The following is a 17,948-nucleotide window of genomic DNA, read 5'->3' on the forward strand; positions in this document are numbered from 1 at the left end:
TACAAAAAACCAAGTTTATACATGCCAAAAGGCTTAATATATGCATATTAAAGTCTGTGACCATCTCATCTAAAAGCTTAAGCTGTTAGAGAGAGCATACTTTATTTATTTAATTATATTCTCAACAATGCAGAACAATAGTGTAAGGGGATTTGGACTCAACCGCCCATGTGTTGGATAAGGCAAGGTGTCGGGGTAACAAGATCCTGCTCAATGTTTAACATTGCAATGAACATTTCAGACAAAATAAAATCAAGAACAATAGGGGCTCGATTTTCTGAATGTCAATAAGCAGAAACTAATTGCATGTTTAAGTAAAGGAAATGTGTTTTCAGCAAACAAGAACTTTATAAGAATCAATGCTATACATGATGCTTTCTTTTCAATAAGTTTGTTGCATCATACCTGTGAAAATTTGTGTTATCAGCACGAATTTCTCATAATACACGACTTTCATCTCTTTATAATCAACACGAATTTCTCATAATACACGACTTTCATCTCTTTATGCTTTCCCTATACTATACAAATATATTTACCCAAAACTTTGCAGGTTCTAGATTCCACCTAGATCACATGGGAAAAATGGACCAAGAGGAGAAGAAACAAGGGGAAGAAGGCAAGGGGAAGAGAAAGGGGGAGAGGGGGAGAACTCAACTTTACATCATGATAACAAATTGAAATATCATTGGTCGAGGGATGCACCAGAAGGGAACTATCTGTCTGATAATACAGAGGAACTCCATGAAAGCAATATATCTCGAGCAACGGATGGTAAATCTGAAAAAATTAAGACACGTAAAGCTCATGAGGAAGTCATATTTTATGGAATGTATGATCTACCTAAGTATTTAAGTGGAAGGATGGCTCTATGAACAATGGAAGTGTACCTTGTGCTAGTCCCAAAGCCATTGAAGGTACATCTACCTGGTCTTCGAGCAGTCTATATACATCAACTACCTGCAAGAGACAATCACATCAGAGTTGTGCATCTTCTTATATAGACAACTATCTATCTATCAGATAGTACATACTTCTTGAATGTGAAGCTTGGAGTCTTCGGTCAAAGCAAGAAGAAGCTGCCTGCGAATTCCTTCGTCAATTATGAAAAGTCGAGCTCCATCCTTGATTGTGTCAGTTAGGTCTAATTTCTGTTCATTCTTCAAATGTTTGATTGTTCCTCTGACAAAACAAACCAGAAAATGTGAAAAGTTTCACATAACAGTGTTACAGGATAATTAATGCAAAAGGTATACTTTGTCAAAGAGTAAAGAAGGGAGTGCGGAGAAGTACCTATTATTCCCTTGAAATGCAGGGTTTTTGCTCAGTTTTGTGACATTTTCCTTTGCTAGAGATATTAGGTTCTCCAGTCGTTTCCACTGGAAGAGACCATCCTTGAACAGAACCTAACAAGTGAAGCAGAGAGAAATATCCGAAAGGCAAATAAATAGTCAATAACTTGTGCAGGAAACTATTTCAGAGAAATGCCATTTGTTTAAGCTAAACAAGGATCCCTCAGTTTCTTCTTTCTTTTAGTATTTGTTCCTTCTTGTTATTTTTTAAAGTGTTGGGACGGGAAAGGGGAATTAATGGAGGATGGATAATTCCAACCCAAATGGCAGGGGGTCTTTCGGAAACAGCCGTCCTACCTTGGTAGGAGTCAGGTCTGCGTACACTCTACCCTCCCCAGACCCTACGATGTGGGATTTCACTGGGTTGTTGTTGTTGTTGTTGTTGTTGTAGGTTACCTCCAGACCCAGAATGAACAAGATTTTACAATGCATCTCTAGATTACCTATGTGCTAATTGATGTTGAAGAACAGATCGGACTCAATCAGACACTCTTTCAAAAAGTCTCCCTCTTGATTTAACTGTCAATCCAACTACTATTGGAGAATAGTATCACCTTAACTTGGATAAACTGTATTGTGAGGAAATTCGGTGGATCAAGTTGTATCAATTAGACAATTCAACAAGTCCATTTTTGGGCTGAAGTTGGAGCAGATATGGACTACCCAAGTGCTACAAATCTGACCCACGACTTAGTTTTGTTTTCCGTTTCATTTTCTGACCCTAGTTTGTTCTAGACAAATCACTGAAAGAGAGGAGAAACAAAGCATTGCAAGGCAAAACGCCACAACTAGCTGCTGCCTATTGTTAACAACCACCATCCAAAGCCACTGATAATGCTACAGCAAAAAGCTGACAACTTTTCCAGAAAAGTGACTCCAATGACTTTCCTTTTTACAGCAACAACAACATACCCAGTATAGTCCCACTAGTGGGGTCTGGGAGGGTGGCGTGTACGCAGTCTTACCCCTACCTTGTGGAGGTAGAGGGTCTACTTTTTACGGGTTCAAGAAAAAAAAAACAAGGTCACATGAGTTTTTGACCAGATCACGGATGCACAGTATGGATTAAGAGGTTGACCATTCTCTCACTATAGAAAATCTTTCAACTCTTGAGCTGGATAATCCATGAGTTAGCTATCAGGAGATCTGCTGTTGAACTTCAATCTGATTTGATCCATCAGAACAGAATGCTAGCTGCCAAAACAAGGATAATATCGAGCAGATTGGATCCATTTTCTCCAAGATAAACTTTAGGTCCATCCAGGTTGGTCCTGTTTCTACCATTACTTCCTAATGGTTGCCTCTGGATTTACACTTCTGATAAACTAAATGAATGGTCATATAGAATACATGTTGCAAGTATCCCAGACCTAACTACAGTGATTTTAATCGTTACCCATTTTTATAGTTAAATTCAACACTTATTTCCAGAAAAACATTAGAAGTCAGCCCTAAATGTCAAAGTAAAGTATTATCATAACTGCCGAGCCATGGTCCCTAACAAGTCAAGTCAGATAAGCCGTAAAAGTGGACATACCATTGTTTAGGGATGTATCAGAATAACGTCATTAACTTATGCAACTCTTTGCATTCATTCTTTAGTTATTTTCGCATAACTTATTGAGAACTAACTGAGGCCTAACTTTACACTTGTTAAAAATTAACACATAAAAATATCTCGTATGTTAACGCCATATAACCCAACATCAATCAAAAAAGTTTCAGAAAGGTCGAACAAGAGGTTAAATAGAAAATACTATGCTCTTCATAAAGAATGATAAAGCGAAGAGATCTTTAACCAACCTGTATAAGGCGTTCACGCAAAGCTGGGTTAGGATCTGTTAGGAGACGCTTTGCCACATATGGATAGGCTACCTGATTTGATGCTCAAGATAATCAATATCATCTATATAACGGGAAAAAAAAGTATGCAAAATAGCATGCATAAAGAGTAACATTACTAAGATCAAATATTCTCTGCATAATGCCTCATATTATTTGGCGTGTCATGACCAAAATAGGTGTATACCTAAAATCAGAACAGCTCGATGATTCATTGCTTAATTGCATATGCCTGTAGCCTTAATTGCTACACTGCGTAAAAGCAGTGTATAGATTACAGAATGTGCTTTGGTAGAACAATCACGGGGCCATGGGTATGAGCAAAAGTCTACTTTAATTCAGAGTGATACCAAACTTCAAAATCACTTCCAAGCAGGTCTATGTTATTTTTTGTTGTCAAACTTAATGTCAGTGGATCAACATGTTAAGCTTTTGCTCAACGGATTAGCGGAGAAGTTTCTCTGGTTTTCCGACCAACAGCATTACCATATGGCTTATTAATGAGGAAAAAATAGTTAACATGCAATTTTTTTCCGAAAGTTGCGAGCAAAAAAGCAAGATGTTTCACCTCCAGAAACTTGAAACGTGGCTCCAGGGTCAAACAAATGCCTTCTTGAGTCAATAGAGAACGAATAACGAGAGAAAACCTTTCTGGTATCCGAATAGGATAGTTGTAAACTAGTTGATTGAATTTTCCTGCAGCGAGAAGATTAGTCACATTGTTAGGAAAAAAAATTAACTTTATCTGGTAGCATTTACATCATAGATCTCAATAGATATTTATCCAGGTGTCTTCAAACAACAAAGCATAAACAATTACTGGTGCAGTCTTAAATGGTGGAATTGATCGTCACAAATGCCAATACAAGAACCGGATAATGGTGAAGACATTTTTCTAAATCATCACAACGACTTACTGAATTCAAAAATAGGTTAACAACATAGGCTTCCATGTAGCCAATTTATAGTTAAACAAATAGGATAGTTAGCAAACCACTTTTTGTACTGCAAAAACAGTTATCTAATGTTTCGTTTGGGTTTGAGGAGATTTAATCTCCACATAAAAATCAGCATTAAGTTATACAATGTTTGTTTTGGGTTTGAGGAGATTTAATCTCCACCTGGAAATCGACATTAAGTTATACAAAGTTTGGTTACTCCTTTTTGTTTTCCTTATAAATATTACATGCATAAGTTATGCGGGAATCTATGTAATAGTTTATGCTAGAAAAATGTGGAATAAGAACACGGGTATTAGTAATACATGGATGAAAAATACAAAAGTGACAAAACTAACCCTCATAATAGTAAGATAATCTCAATTTTGTTTAATAAGTACTCAAATATTTTAAATTATAAACTGTATACTGATTTGTAACAAATCAGACTATATATTCAACAAGAAATAATCCCCACACTACAATCCTTGCATTACTAACCCCGGCATTACTAATCTCTGCATTATTAACCCCTGCGTAACTTGTCAATAGAACAATATAAGGATCTGAGTGCCCCTAGTATTCAACTCAATCGGCATAAGTTGTCAAGCTCCTAGGTGTGGAGTGGAGGTGATGCATGAGAAACTCTCGGGCTGGAAGAGTGAAAGAATAGAAGGTATATCTACAACTTTCAGGCTGAAGATATAAATTCTGTAATTTTATCGATTAAAAGAAAGGTTTGGTTCGGTAATTTTAGAGCTTGAAGATATGATAAATGATGAAAATTAGGTAGAACATCAAGAATAAGGGAAGAGATAAAATGAGTAAATCAACAGAGAACAGGAAATATTCTGAAGCTTCGTTCAGTCCCCGAATAAAGCACGCCATGCTTGTAAACAAGTACATCATAATTATAAGTTTAACCGCTATAATGTGGTTTTGCAACTAGAACAAAACCTCAAGCCAGCTAGCAAGATCTTTTTTCACTTTTGCTTGTTAGTCAATCTCTATAATAAGTCTAATAATGCTAACTAAGCAAAACAGATAAGTAACCACAACAGTCTGCAAAGTCACTGCCACAGCAGGCTAGCATACCCTCCTTAAACAAAAACATAAATGAGATTATTATTCATGTGTATTAGAAGGTTCTATTGAGTCAGATGGCAAAAATAGGAACCTTCCACAGCTGTATTTTCACGATACCTAATTTCTTTAAACCTATAAAGTAAACATGTTTAGTATAAAGGAAGATGTTTCTCAGGGAACTAAGCGGTTTCCTTACTTATGTTTCAGTGTTTGGTTGGTGAGGTAAAAAGATTTTGTAAAACAATATTCATTAAAGATTGATAGTAATGTAAGTTGGATAGTGTTTTATCAAGTATTAAAGATCGATATGATATCATAAGTGCAACTGACATGGACTAAGAATTTGGATTATCGTAAAGGAAAATTACTTCCATCTATAAGTGAAGAAAGTCACCTCCCCCATTTCCTAGATATATTTTCCAGTAAACAACCACTACAAAATGACTTCATGGAATTTTCCAATTACCAAACACACCTAACTCCATAATGTTTTCTGAGTCAACGTCTGATCAGCAAAATAGAAGAGTATAATATATATCCTTATATCACATGAATTAGGGCACTTGGGCAGGTTGCAGCTCAAATTTCCAGTCAAAAGACTTTCTCGTCTCTAAAAACTGCAGTATTCTAAGGGAAGCTACAAGTACAATATTTCGGGCCATACCACAGGCCAAGATGCTGTGTGGTATCTGATTCCTTGCCAGTCAAGGGTGCTAATCCAATAAAATGAATTTGATAAACTGAGGCAAGAATGCACCGGTCAAAGCATGAAATGTCATACTTTAGAAAACTAAGCTCAAATTAGTAGGTCATCAATCTCTCTGTTGGTGCAACAAATTGTGCCGGCATGCAAATTTTAGGTGTCATAAGGATCTGAATGATGAGAGCTTGTTGTTTAGGGCATTTAAGTGTCTATTGTTCTTAGCTGCTTATTTTCACATATTTACTAGTGCCAACTTCAAATAGCATAATTACCAAGTAAGGGCTTCACAGGAAAAGGCACAAAATTTCTAGAAGTTGGGAGAAGATTGCAATTAACAGGAACAAAGCAACTCATTCAAGGTACCTGTAACACTTCTGAAATTAAAGTCAGCAAGTCCTTTTTCAAGCGAGTTTTGCCATATTGCTTCTAATGCTGGAACAATCGGGGCAACATCAGTTCCACTAGCTAGGAATCCAAGCCTGGTAAAATCATTTGCCATCTCGGCATAGTCCTCATTCACCGCATGGACAACAGCATCAATCAGAATCTGTTTATTTTGCTGAAAATAGAAGACAACAACAACAAACCCAGTGTAAATAAAAGACAGACAGATAGAATCAAATTGCAGGCCAACTGGAGAATAGACAAGTAGCTCCGGGCAATTATATATGTTGAAAGTAAAGAGAACTGAAGCTATTCCATAAAACTCTTGATTCAGTGATTTTAACTAGGACAATTTTGGAGGGTATTTCATTGTATTCACAAGGATACCATAGAATATTTTATATTTACTTACCCCATTTGTTAAAGAGAATAAATATTTAATATACTTAACCTAAGAATCCTAAATGAGGAGCTGTTCTTGTACATTGTTACTCAACTAATGTTTCTCTTTTCACATGGTACCACAGCCCCTATAACCTTGGTAGAGATTTAAGGGTGGCCTTGTGTCACTCACCCGGCAAAGGTTTTCTTTCTTTTCTATGTTTTACTATCCATGCCTCCTTTGTTCCCGGTGATTGTTCTGACAGCTAGACACCTCTTTCTAATGACCGTTGTGGCAGCATACATGCCCTTTTCCAATGACCATTCTGACAAAGTAGTGTTTCTTTTCAGTGGCCGTTCTAACGGCACTCCTATTCTAGCCACTATTTTGGTCATTCTTTTGCTGACATTCAAGCTAAACACCTCTTTGCAAAATTGAAGTTCAGGTTCTGTACGTAAAAAGCATCCTTCGCTTCTGTTTTTCATGATATTAGACTTTGAGTATTGAGTCCCTTCTCTGAATATTAAATTTCAGATCATTCTATTGAAAGTATTCTTCTCTTCCTTCTCTCCATGCTATCAGTGTTTAGGTATTGAGTTCCTCTAGCATTGAATTACAGGCTACTGTTTTGGAAAAATATTCCCCTCTTTTTCTTCATGACATTAGAGTCCGGATAGAGTCTCTTATATGAACATTTAATCTTCGGTCATTAATCTGGAAAAATCTTCTTCTCTTCTGTTCTTCATTCTATCATAATTAAGGTATTGAGTCCCTCCTCTCAATAAAGAAGTGGTTGAATTTTCATATGAACGAAGAGTTAAAGCGACAATAAGCCGATTTGGTACTAGAATGAACCAGAGGTTTTTGGCGAAATTCAGTAGAATAGCTCACAAGGTACCTCCTGTATACCCACTAGTCTTCAATTCTCTACACCTCGTTCTATGGATTCTTCCAATTCAAAAAGTTGAGGTACGAAATGACCCAAATAGAAAGAGAGAATAATCCCAGTTGTCTATATAGAAGCCAGCAGAGCCTCTATCACAAATAACCTTCCCCTCTCACATTAATGATCACTCTCTTGGGAAGCTCACAGGTCACAGCACAAGAGAAACTGGAACACTACCTTCCCGCTTGCTATAATTAACTTCAGTATGCATCATATCTTGTTATACATCTCTTCACGGTTCAGTTTGCATTGGAAGGCGAGACGTTGGAGATTTTCAGCACATTGACTAAATTTCCTCATAGAAAACTCTGCTTCTTGATATTTCTAGCATAACATTGTATCTTATTATTATCATCATCAGATATATCATAAAGGAGGAAAGAGCTATGCGAAGCCTCTAGGAAGGACTATATCATATTACCTTCAAAATAGAAAAGGGATGTTCTTTCCTTTTCCCTTCATAGAGGTTAAAAGAAAAGGGCCTGCAACCAGTTTGCAGAATCTAGACAGCCCTATACTAGCAAGTGGATATTAAAAATCATCCTACGCAACTCACCAACTAATATGTTCTACATATCAACTTCACCAATTAATCAGCAATTACAAACCCTCAATTTCTCACCTTCTTCAGAGTTTCATAATTTACTAAACCCTCAAACTTATGTAGCAATAGATGCATTTTATTTGGTCATGCAATAACTTCGAGTCAATGATAACACATTTGACCTCCTAACTTCCGATTTCAGAAATCTAAGGAGGATGAATACATGATTATATGTTAGTTTAAGATCATCGTAGATGGTTGGGGATTCCTAGTGACCTGTATTTGACATGCTCATGCATGCATGAACACTCACATACGAATAAAGTCAATCATATCAGGCATCACTTTACTAAATACCAGATATACAGTCAATCACATCATATTACCTGACTGAGCACAGCAACATTGCCAAAGTCCACATAGGCAATGCGTCCATCACGCATAGCAAAGATATTCCCAGGGTGAGGGTCCCCGTGGAATAGGCCGAATTCGAGCAGCTGCCGCAAGGCTGCGCTAACTCCAACAGTCAAAAATCCATCTACATCAATTCCTTCATCTCTGATTGCCTAAGTCACAAGAATGATAACGTATTACTACAAGTAGGACATCCCAAAGCACGCATTTGAGGAAAACAAAAGATCCACACCTGTGGGTCAGTGCACCGAATTCCATCAATCCACTCCATCACCAAAACACGTGAACCAGAAAGCTGTCTGTAAGCCTTAGGTATTTTAACAGTAGGGTCATCTTTGAAATTTTCCAAGAAGTCTTCGATATTACGAGCTTCCTAGAAAGAAAAAAGAGAGAAGAGAAGAGGGATGATTACAGAACACATACAGGGAAAGCCTTCCAAGATAAGCAAAATTTCTTTCCCTATTCAGTTGGCAAAAAGAGGAATGTGCAGCATTACCAAGGTATAATCCAACTCCTCCAATAGCTTCTCACCAAATTCATCAACTATAAGCTCAGCGTTACACCCCAGTTTCTGTAGGCTGATGCCATTCAAGAATGAGGCTAGAGTGCGGAAGAGAAAAAGATCTCTGTAGATGATAGGCTCTATCTGAGGCCTTTGCACCTAAAAAGGAAAGAGCAAACCCCAATTATGAATGCCACTGAATCATATTGTTAATTCAATTCTTTGAAGCTTCCAGAAGCTCAAATGAGATGCATATATGTTAATACGAAACTAGCATAAAGAAAAAGGAATGATTAGCTAACACAAGGGATTTCTCTATGCACATTTGTGTCGAGTGTCAAATTTCAGACCTTAAAAAATCTACAGAGCTCCAGTACTTGACTATTTCCAATGGCTATCCAGATATTTTTCAGCTATTTATGTAATGGACAATCGTCTTTTTACTTTTACTAGTTCTGCAATAGGTGTTTCTCCAAATGACTTAAAAGAAGGTAAACGAGAACGTTTGGACATACGGTAAAAGGTTTCAATGCTTTAGCAGTAAAATTGGCCAAAAGAAAAGAAAGATTGCAAGACAAACAGGAAATGGTCAACCTTTATGGCAACATCTTCCCCTGTAGCACGTAAAGTAGCACGGTATACTTGACCCAAACTTGCAGCTGCAATAGTTTTTGAAGAAATTTTGCTGAAAACAGCTTCAAGAGGCTGGCCCAATTCCTCTTCTATGATGTTAAAAGCAACCTACATCATTGCCAATGATTTCTGCTCAAAGGAAAAGTGTTCTACGGTGGATAATGTAACAAAAGCCTGCATCACCTGCACCTCACTTGTCATTTCATTTACCTGATTAGGAAACGCAGGAACATCATCTTGAAGAATGCAAAGTTCATTCATGTAATCTTCTCTGATGATATCCGGCCTGTTTGCAAGCACCTGCAAAAAAGAAATAACACATAACTAATCAGAAGTAATACATGCATGTTGGCAATTGCAAACAATCAAGAGACAAACAGAGACATAGTGTAATATAATACAATAAACAAATTTTCAGAACAGAAGTATAAATTAACCAAGAAATTAGGTAAGCTAAAAGGAGCTAAGCAAAAGGAGTTGTAAATCCATTTAGAACCTCTGCCTGCAGAAAAATGATACAATAAACAAATGACTATAGTTGCTGAAGAACAGCGAAATCAAAGGGAAATGACTCTAAGCTAAAGTGCAAATTCTTATCACAAAGTTATGTTTGTACAAGAAATATAAGATGACTAGGAAGCATTCAATTTGAACTCAATTCTACCAAAGAAGTTTAACTTCTTACTATTTAGTTGTACCCTATTGTCAATGCATGTTGCTCTTCTCAAGTCTCAACGCAATAAGTTACTATTATAAAGTTCTCATTCAATACAGTCCACTTTGCAGATGCGGAATTTCTATCGTGTTGATGACCTTCATCTTTCTTTGCATTCGATTATTGTCATGGGATGGAATGAAGAACATTAGAAATATAATCAAATGTTGGTAATTAACCCCTCACGTCCATACAGTAGGCATAACCAGCAGATATACCGAACAATAGCTTGCATCTGCTGCATGTGGCACATTTAGATGCATGACCAGTTCTCTACCTCTGTATGCTATCATATATGAACCTCACTAAGCAGTCATATCGCTCTCTCTACCTTCAATATGTGACTCTGTAGTTTTTATCTAACAGATGTGAGATGATTTAACAACCTCGATCCAAAAACAGTAAGATAAGGAAAAAGTTTTTCCCAATCTGTAGTTTTTTCTAACAATCTTGACCCTATCTATTAATCATACAAATATTTAGAAATGGGACTAATAAAAAATCAAATCTCGGACAAATGAAGTAAATTCAGAGCACAAGTCATACATATTGCACTAGTATTGACCATATATTGGGAAAAACAGAAAAGTTCAATTGTGACTAGTATTGACTATATCTCTGTAAAACAGAAATGTTCCATTGTTCCTCTTAAGGTTGGATTAACATGTATTCACCATGCAATATTTATTTCTGCAATGATCCTTAGAAGTTTAAATGTGTTGGTGGTATAGTAATAGGCCACTGAGGGTTTCAACGATTTCATTCAATGTACCCATACTCCCATAGTAGTGGCCCAATTCATGACTCCTATCCATGCGCCAAAAAAGGATGAACACTAGCAAACAGAATACCACGCTTAAAATTATTTTGCTGCGTCATCATACAGTAAATTTCACTGGCTATTGGTGTTTCCAGCCAAAGAGTTGGGAAATGCTTCTTTGTTACATCATTCAGCAATTGTATAGCATTTCTACAGTCTTCTACTCTATATTTGCGCAATGTATATTCTTCCTCTAATAGTTCGTTTCATCATTACGGCCATTATAAATCTTCTTTGGCTACACATACTAGTACAGAATCATTTTCCAGTTTCTTTATATTGACCCAAAGTTCATAATTTCCAGTAGAGCAATACTCATCTATAAGAAATATAACAACAACATACCCTGTGTAATCCCACAAATGGGGTCTAGGGAGGGTGGTGTTTACGCAGCCTTACCCCTACCTTGTGAAGGTAGAGAGGCTGTTTCCGTGGGACCCTTGGCTCAAGTAAATCATATCAAATCAAGTATGGAAAGGAATTACAGTAGTGAAGAAACCATGCTAAAAATAAAGGAGAAGAGAACAGAAGCAACAACAAATAATACGGTAACCGAAGCAAAGGACCAGAGCGAAGGAAACAACAAGTAATAATAAAATCGAAGACTAAGAAATATAACAACCAACTGGTATTGAACTTTAGAGATTTAAAAGCACTAAACCTGTCCTGCTTTGATGAAAGAAGGTCCCAAATCACACAACAACTTCCTCAGCTGCCGAGCACGGAAAGGAACAACCTCTTCGTCACGACCCACCAAATAATCATACACCAGTGTAGTGTAATAAAGCCCCAAACTCCACACAATCTCTATTCCTCTACCAACCAAAGACAAAATCTGTCCTCTTGACTCTAACACCTTGTTTCTCACCTAAAAACCCAAAGTGTACATCAAAAACACAAATTTCCAATAAACCCACAAAGAAATGAACATATAGGACCATCACACTAAGTCACACTTAATTTTCCAATATATCTACAAAAACTTTACCACCAATATAGCAAATAATTGAGAAATAATTCACATACTACAAATTTAACTTACCAATAAACCAACAAAATAACTCAAATAATCACAGGGATGTCAATCGCATATTACAAATTTTATTCTCTGATATACCCAAAGTAAATAACCAAGAAAGAGCAAAAACTATTGGGAAGCTATTCACATACTCCATAATTTTCCAATAAACCAACAAAAAATATCAGAAAACTCAATAACTCACTGGGAATTTGTTCAAACTTTGAGTTGATTTCTCAGATGGTCACTCAACTAATAGTTATTATATTAGAAAGGCACTTTCTTTGTTGAAGGAAACTGGAAAAGAAAGGTGATTTTCTAAGATACTTCCTCTGTCCCAATTTATAAGATTGGCAACAATTTAACTTTAAACTTTACCTTTTACGCTTAACGAGAATTATAACCACACAAATATCTTTGCCCTGTTTTAGCCCAAAAGATTCAAAAGTTTTCCTTTATTTCTTAAATTGCATGCCTAGTCAAACTACAACACATAAATTGGAACGGAGGGAGTAATATCTATTAGCTGAGAAATCAACCCTCCAAACTTGTTAAGCAAAACTAATTTCACATAATAAAACTTAATTTTCCCAGCAAACCCCCCAAAATTTATCAAAGAAAATTAGCAAATAATTACCAGGATGCTATTCACATACTCCAAATCAATTTTCCAACAACACAACAAAAACCAAAAAATAGTAAGTAATTGCCATACTAATTCTGGTGAGTATTTGCGAAATGGAATGCAGACACCACGTTCAATATCAAGTTGCTCCAAAGCACTAGTTCTTGAAATGTCCTTCACTAGCACACCGCTTTCCTCTGAAACACTACTCACTGCACAAATTCTTGGAGATAAAGATCGGTTCTTTTTAACTGTATTCAAGTGTTTCCTTCTTCTTTTGTACTCAATTGATGATGGGGTTATCCAAGTGTACAAACAACTAGTACAAATTCCCTCCATTTTTTTTTTTTTTTTGGCTCAAATCAAGAAAATGAGAAAGTGAAATTGAAGAGAGTATTTGGGATTTGAGAGGTGTATGGTTGTTTAAGTTACAAGCAGTCATGCAAGCTGGAAAGTGATGACCACAACATTGTGTGTGTATATATTTGTTATTGATCAGAAAGAGGGACACGCAAGTAACTAACTTCTGATCTTGTAAGTTGTACGGTATGCTTGAAGTGTTGAACCTGCTGTTTTTTAGTTTTTGACGTTTGTGTGGCAGGAAAAAGTAAGATAATCAGTCAGGTGTTATCTTTAATTAATTAAATAGGAATATATTCTTTTGGTGGGTTCCATATTACGAAAAAGTTTTTAATCTTGAACTAATATGGCTAAGTTCTGACCATATAAAAGCGTTGGTAATTTGGCTAAGTTCTGACCATATAAAAGCGATGGAACTTCAATTAGAAAACTTTTAACGGGTAATTTCAGAGATCTTCGTGCTTAATAACACCGACCTCTCTTGTCATTTATAATATCACACTTACATCTCTTATTTTGATTTTCTTATAATAATTATTTTAATATGTTTACTATTTTGATTCATGGTGACTATCTATGCGGAAATCTCATCGATACACGCAGTCAAGGGGCATAATTTTTGTGGCAAAGGACCCTATGTCGATTTCTTGGGTGACGGATGCTTCAGGGTTTTTCTCTTGCCCCTAAGTCGGAGAGTTGTCAGAAGAACGAGAGGAAGAGGGGACTGAACTCGCAGGGCCTTGTGAGGCCATGGTTGGAATTGACGTTAGTATTCTCGAAAGGAAGGTCTGAGTCCTAAATAAAGGAAATCTAAACTTCAGGCAAGGAAAGGAATAATTTGCTTGAGTGGAAGAATTGGGAGAAGATTTGGAGTTTATATAAGGAAAAAAAATCTTTGAAATCCCAAGAATCGAGGCGTCAGCAGAAATGGCGAAGTGTCAATCGTTCGTTTCGAGATCCAGCGCGATCAGACCGAATTCGAATCTCTTCCACTTCTTGGGAAAACTGTTCGATTCCCGAGAAGTGGGGGACTATCTGTAGTGGGTAAAATACGGAGGATACAGTTGTACCAATGTAATAAAGACATGTGGCATAGGGGACAAGTCATAAGATGAGTTAGCATAACTACCACCGGTGGTAGTACCGTGGTACCCAAAAAAGCGCCACGCCCGGTGGGTCGTTGGAACAGCTCTGAATGAGAGCGTAACGGTCTACCGTTACATGCTGAGTCTAGCACTACGGATACGATATAATTGTGCTTAATGGTCCTCTTCATTGCTCATTATTGTCATGTATTTAAAGCTCATTATGGGTAGGGGTACGATTCATGGAACGTGTACCCTAGGCTCTAGTATAAATAGGGATTGTCATTCCCATTGTAAAGGACATGAGATAGACGATAATATACTCAGTTCTCCCACTTATTCTTCGCTTAAACTTTAATTCCATTATCATTTTTATATTAGCTCGGGCGCAACGGTCTGACCGGAACGGCGAGGTCTCAGTCCGGGAATTGCTGTCTACAACCTAGGTTGTTTCTCCCTATTTACTTTATTTACGTATATTTACATAAGCTTAATACGAATATCGTAATATTGTTGGTCACTTTACTCCGCATGTCCTTGACCACGTCTATAAATTCAACTGAACCGTTTTACCGGTAAATAACCATGTCAGTCAAAACTCTAATGAAAACTACTCCATAGATAAAAAGAAACACATCATCTTAGAGGAATGAAAATCAGAAAACATTACAACAAACTTTTGAATCAAACTTGCGTATTGAATTATCCACTACATTAAATTAATTATGCAACAGAAAAATATGACAAAAGTTATACTTTTTTAATTAAAGTTACTACTCTTACATAATGAGTTTCTCGGGCCTCATGCAACTAGTTTGATTGAATAGTCCAATAATAGGGATAAAATTAAAAAATAGCTTGACAGTATAAGTATTTGACGATATTCAAAAGTAGAGGTAAATTTGACCATTTTTCCTTTTTTTTTTAACCGTGTTTACTCCTAATTAAAAGCATTTGGGTTTTCAGCTCGATTAAGTGGGTGTTTGAATTGACTTGGAGCCCGTTTGGATTAGCTGAAAGAAAGTGACTTTTAAGCATAAGTGCTGAAAGTTATTTTATAAATAAACAGTTATGCGTTTGGATGAAAATGCTTAAAGGATTTTTAGAGGTAAGGTAGTATTGAAATTAACAGAAATATAGGGGATAAAAGAGTAAAGTTGTTGGTGAAATCAAAATGGCTTTTAAGCTAAAAAAAAAATAAGTTGGGGTTGAACAACTTCTTGATTTTGGCTTATTTTAAGCAATTTTTAACTTAATTTAAGCTGTTTTTCTATTTTACCAAATAAGTTAAAAAATGGCTTATAAGCTGGTTTGACCACTTATAAGCCAATCCAAACGGGCTCTTATTTTAAGTGCTTATCACCTGTTCTGGTTTTTATTTTTTGTGATGTTTGGTTAAAATAAAAAATGTTTTTTTAAATATATATTTTTAAGTTAAAATAATAAAAATAAGTCAAAAGTCATAAACTAAGAGCTTGTTTGGATGGGCTTAAAAAAAGCAGCTTATAAACTAAAAGCAGCTTATAAGCTGCTTTTTTTAAGTTAAGCCAAACAGAAGCTTATTTTAAGCACAAAATGGCTTATAAGCTGGCTAGCCAAACACTCAAAAAAGCTGATCAATAACTTATAAGCTAAGCCAAACGGGCTCTAAAACCTAACTTAAATTTTCGACAAAAGCCCATCCGTTTAATGACTTTTAGCTACTTTTAAAAACACAATCCAAAGGCCTCTAAATCCCTCCACAATTCGTTATTACAACTGGATATAAGCAATACCGGTGAGACTGGGGACCGGAGATAAGAAGAGACAAACATGATCACTGAGTCTTTCCTTAGAACTGGTGATATTGTACCGGCTGCGGTTGACCTGAGAAAAGTGAAGCAAATTTGTTTGGTCCGGTATCACCGGACTCCGCATCACAACCAGTCAGGTTTCAGCATGACCGAGTTGATCGTGGCCGTTGGTTCGGTTTCAGCATAACCGAGTTGATCGTGGTCGTTAGTCCGGTTAATCAGTTATAAAATCGCCACGCGTCAACATCGTTCTATTATATTGTACCGACAACCGTACGGGTGTCAAACCGTACGGGTGTCAGACCAGACGGCTCAATCTTATCCTTTTAGGGTTTACTTTATTCTGGAAAAGGCTTTATGTTGTAGGCAAGACCCATAAGATAAAACTATAAATAGGAGACATTTCCCTACTTTGAAGGGTTAGCTTTTTCAAGATCAAGAACATTGTAATAGAAATTATATATTGAAGCTCTCTCGCCTTTGGTCCGGATCAGTGGCATTTTATGCTTATTCTTCCAATATAGTTGGCTTAATCATAAACATTTGTATCTTGATTCGAATCTTCACATACATATGCTATAACACGCAAATCTATAATTATTTCCTATAAACCCAAAATAGATTAAAGTTCATCCACATATCCTATACCTCAATTACAAATTCAATTGATTACCTAAATTCAGGGTAAACAAATTTATCCCCAAATTTCGCAACAAAATTGTAGAAAACTAAGTGGAGTGGAAAAAAGGTATCTCCTATACTAGAATTTTCATAGGAATGCATTGTAGAACTGCGGATTCCGAAAATGTATCTTAGTCAAATACAGGCATCGGTTCATTTTACCTTTGCTGCAACGTGTTTCAATTCTAGCAAACCGTAGAAAGATCTGTATAAGTCTTAAATTAGCAAGGGACTTTCTTAGTCAATGTGCCTATAGTTGTAAAGTATGCTTGTAGACAATAAAATTCGCGTCGAGAAAATAATAATCAAGACAGGAAAATATTGCGACAATCTTTGTATTTGATTTCAGAATATGAGTGTTACAATCTCTATGATTCCTCTGATTCGTCTTTTCAATAATAATTTCAAGGGCTTTTGAGCTTATTCTTGAACTTGATGGTCTTGATCTTGAACTTGTACTTGAATTCAAGGGCTTTTGAGCTTGATCTTGAATCTGGTGATCTTGATCTTGAACTTGTACTTGGATTCAAGGGCTTGAAGCTTGATCTTGAATCTTCGTCTGGATCTTTAGAACTTCTAGAGAAATACTTGAATGCTTGAATGCTTTTAGCTTGTAGAGAAATCCGCAGCGTTTGATCCACGAGCTCTCTCTTGCTTCTTGTTAGAATTTCTGTCCTTTTTCTGAATTATGAGACCCCTATTTATAGTTGTAGGATGGAGGAGTTGTGATAAGGACAGGCTTCTTTCGACCAATCAGAATTAAGCTGACATGTCGATATTTGATTGGCCAGAACATGTCACTTGTACACATGGCGCATCTTCATTGGCCTTTGGTTTGTCTAGGCATGCTGCATCATGTTGACACGTGGCATGACCCTATAGGCTCCTTTATTTGACTTGGCGTGCCACGTCATTTGACATGTGGCACCAATTTGGGCCTCTTGAATAAGATGACATCTTGGGCTTGATAAAGTGGACTCATTATTTGTAGCCCAATTAAATAGACTAGCCCAACGAAATTGGATCATTACTTAAATCCATGTTTATTGGATTTAAATAATTAACCCAATTTTATTAGCCCTCAATTTATTTATCCGGACTAATATATCTTGAATGTAATCCAAT

General features: G+C 36.4%; 1 protein-coding gene across 1 annotated transcript; it reads right to left on the bottom strand.

The window, feature by feature from the left end:
- Positions 1-328: 328 nt before the first annotated feature.
- Positions 329-13,360, bottom strand: LOC132613690 (protein ACTIVITY OF BC1 COMPLEX KINASE 1, chloroplastic-like). The gene is made up of 14 exons (XM_060327845.1): positions 12,995-13,360; positions 11,923-12,129; positions 9,937-10,026; positions 9,688-9,834; positions 9,088-9,252; positions 8,824-8,964; positions 8,564-8,743; positions 6,285-6,480; positions 3,763-3,890; positions 3,156-3,227; positions 1,294-1,406; positions 1,035-1,182; positions 891-960; positions 329-780 (listed from the first exon to the last, which is right to left on the bottom strand). The coding sequence occupies exons 1-14, from the start codon at positions 13,241-13,243 to the stop codon at positions 716-718; spliced, it is 1,971 nt and encodes a 656-aa protein (XP_060183828.1). The 5' UTR covers positions 13,244-13,360; the 3' UTR covers positions 329-715.
- Positions 13,361-17,948: the final 4,588 nt, after the last annotated feature.

This window comes from Lycium barbarum, chromosome 10, assembly GCF_019175385.1.
Source record: "Lycium barbarum isolate Lr01 chromosome 10, ASM1917538v2, whole genome shotgun sequence".
Taxonomy (NCBI): Eukaryota; Viridiplantae; Streptophyta; class Magnoliopsida; order Solanales; family Solanaceae; genus Lycium; species Lycium barbarum.

Coding starts and splice junctions, on each gene's coding strand:
- LOC132613690 (XM_060327845.1), bottom strand. CDS start 13,243: ATGGAGGGAATTTGTACTAGTTGTTTGTACACTTGGATAACCCCATCA. Junction 8,744..8,823: donor TTCGGTGCACTGACCCACAG/GTGTGGATCTTT, acceptor CTTGTGACTTAG/GCAATCAGAGATGAAGGAAT. Junction 1,407..3,155: donor TGCGTGAACGCCTTATACAG/GTTGGTTAAAGA, acceptor TTCACTTGTTAG/GTTCTGTTCAAGGATGGTCT.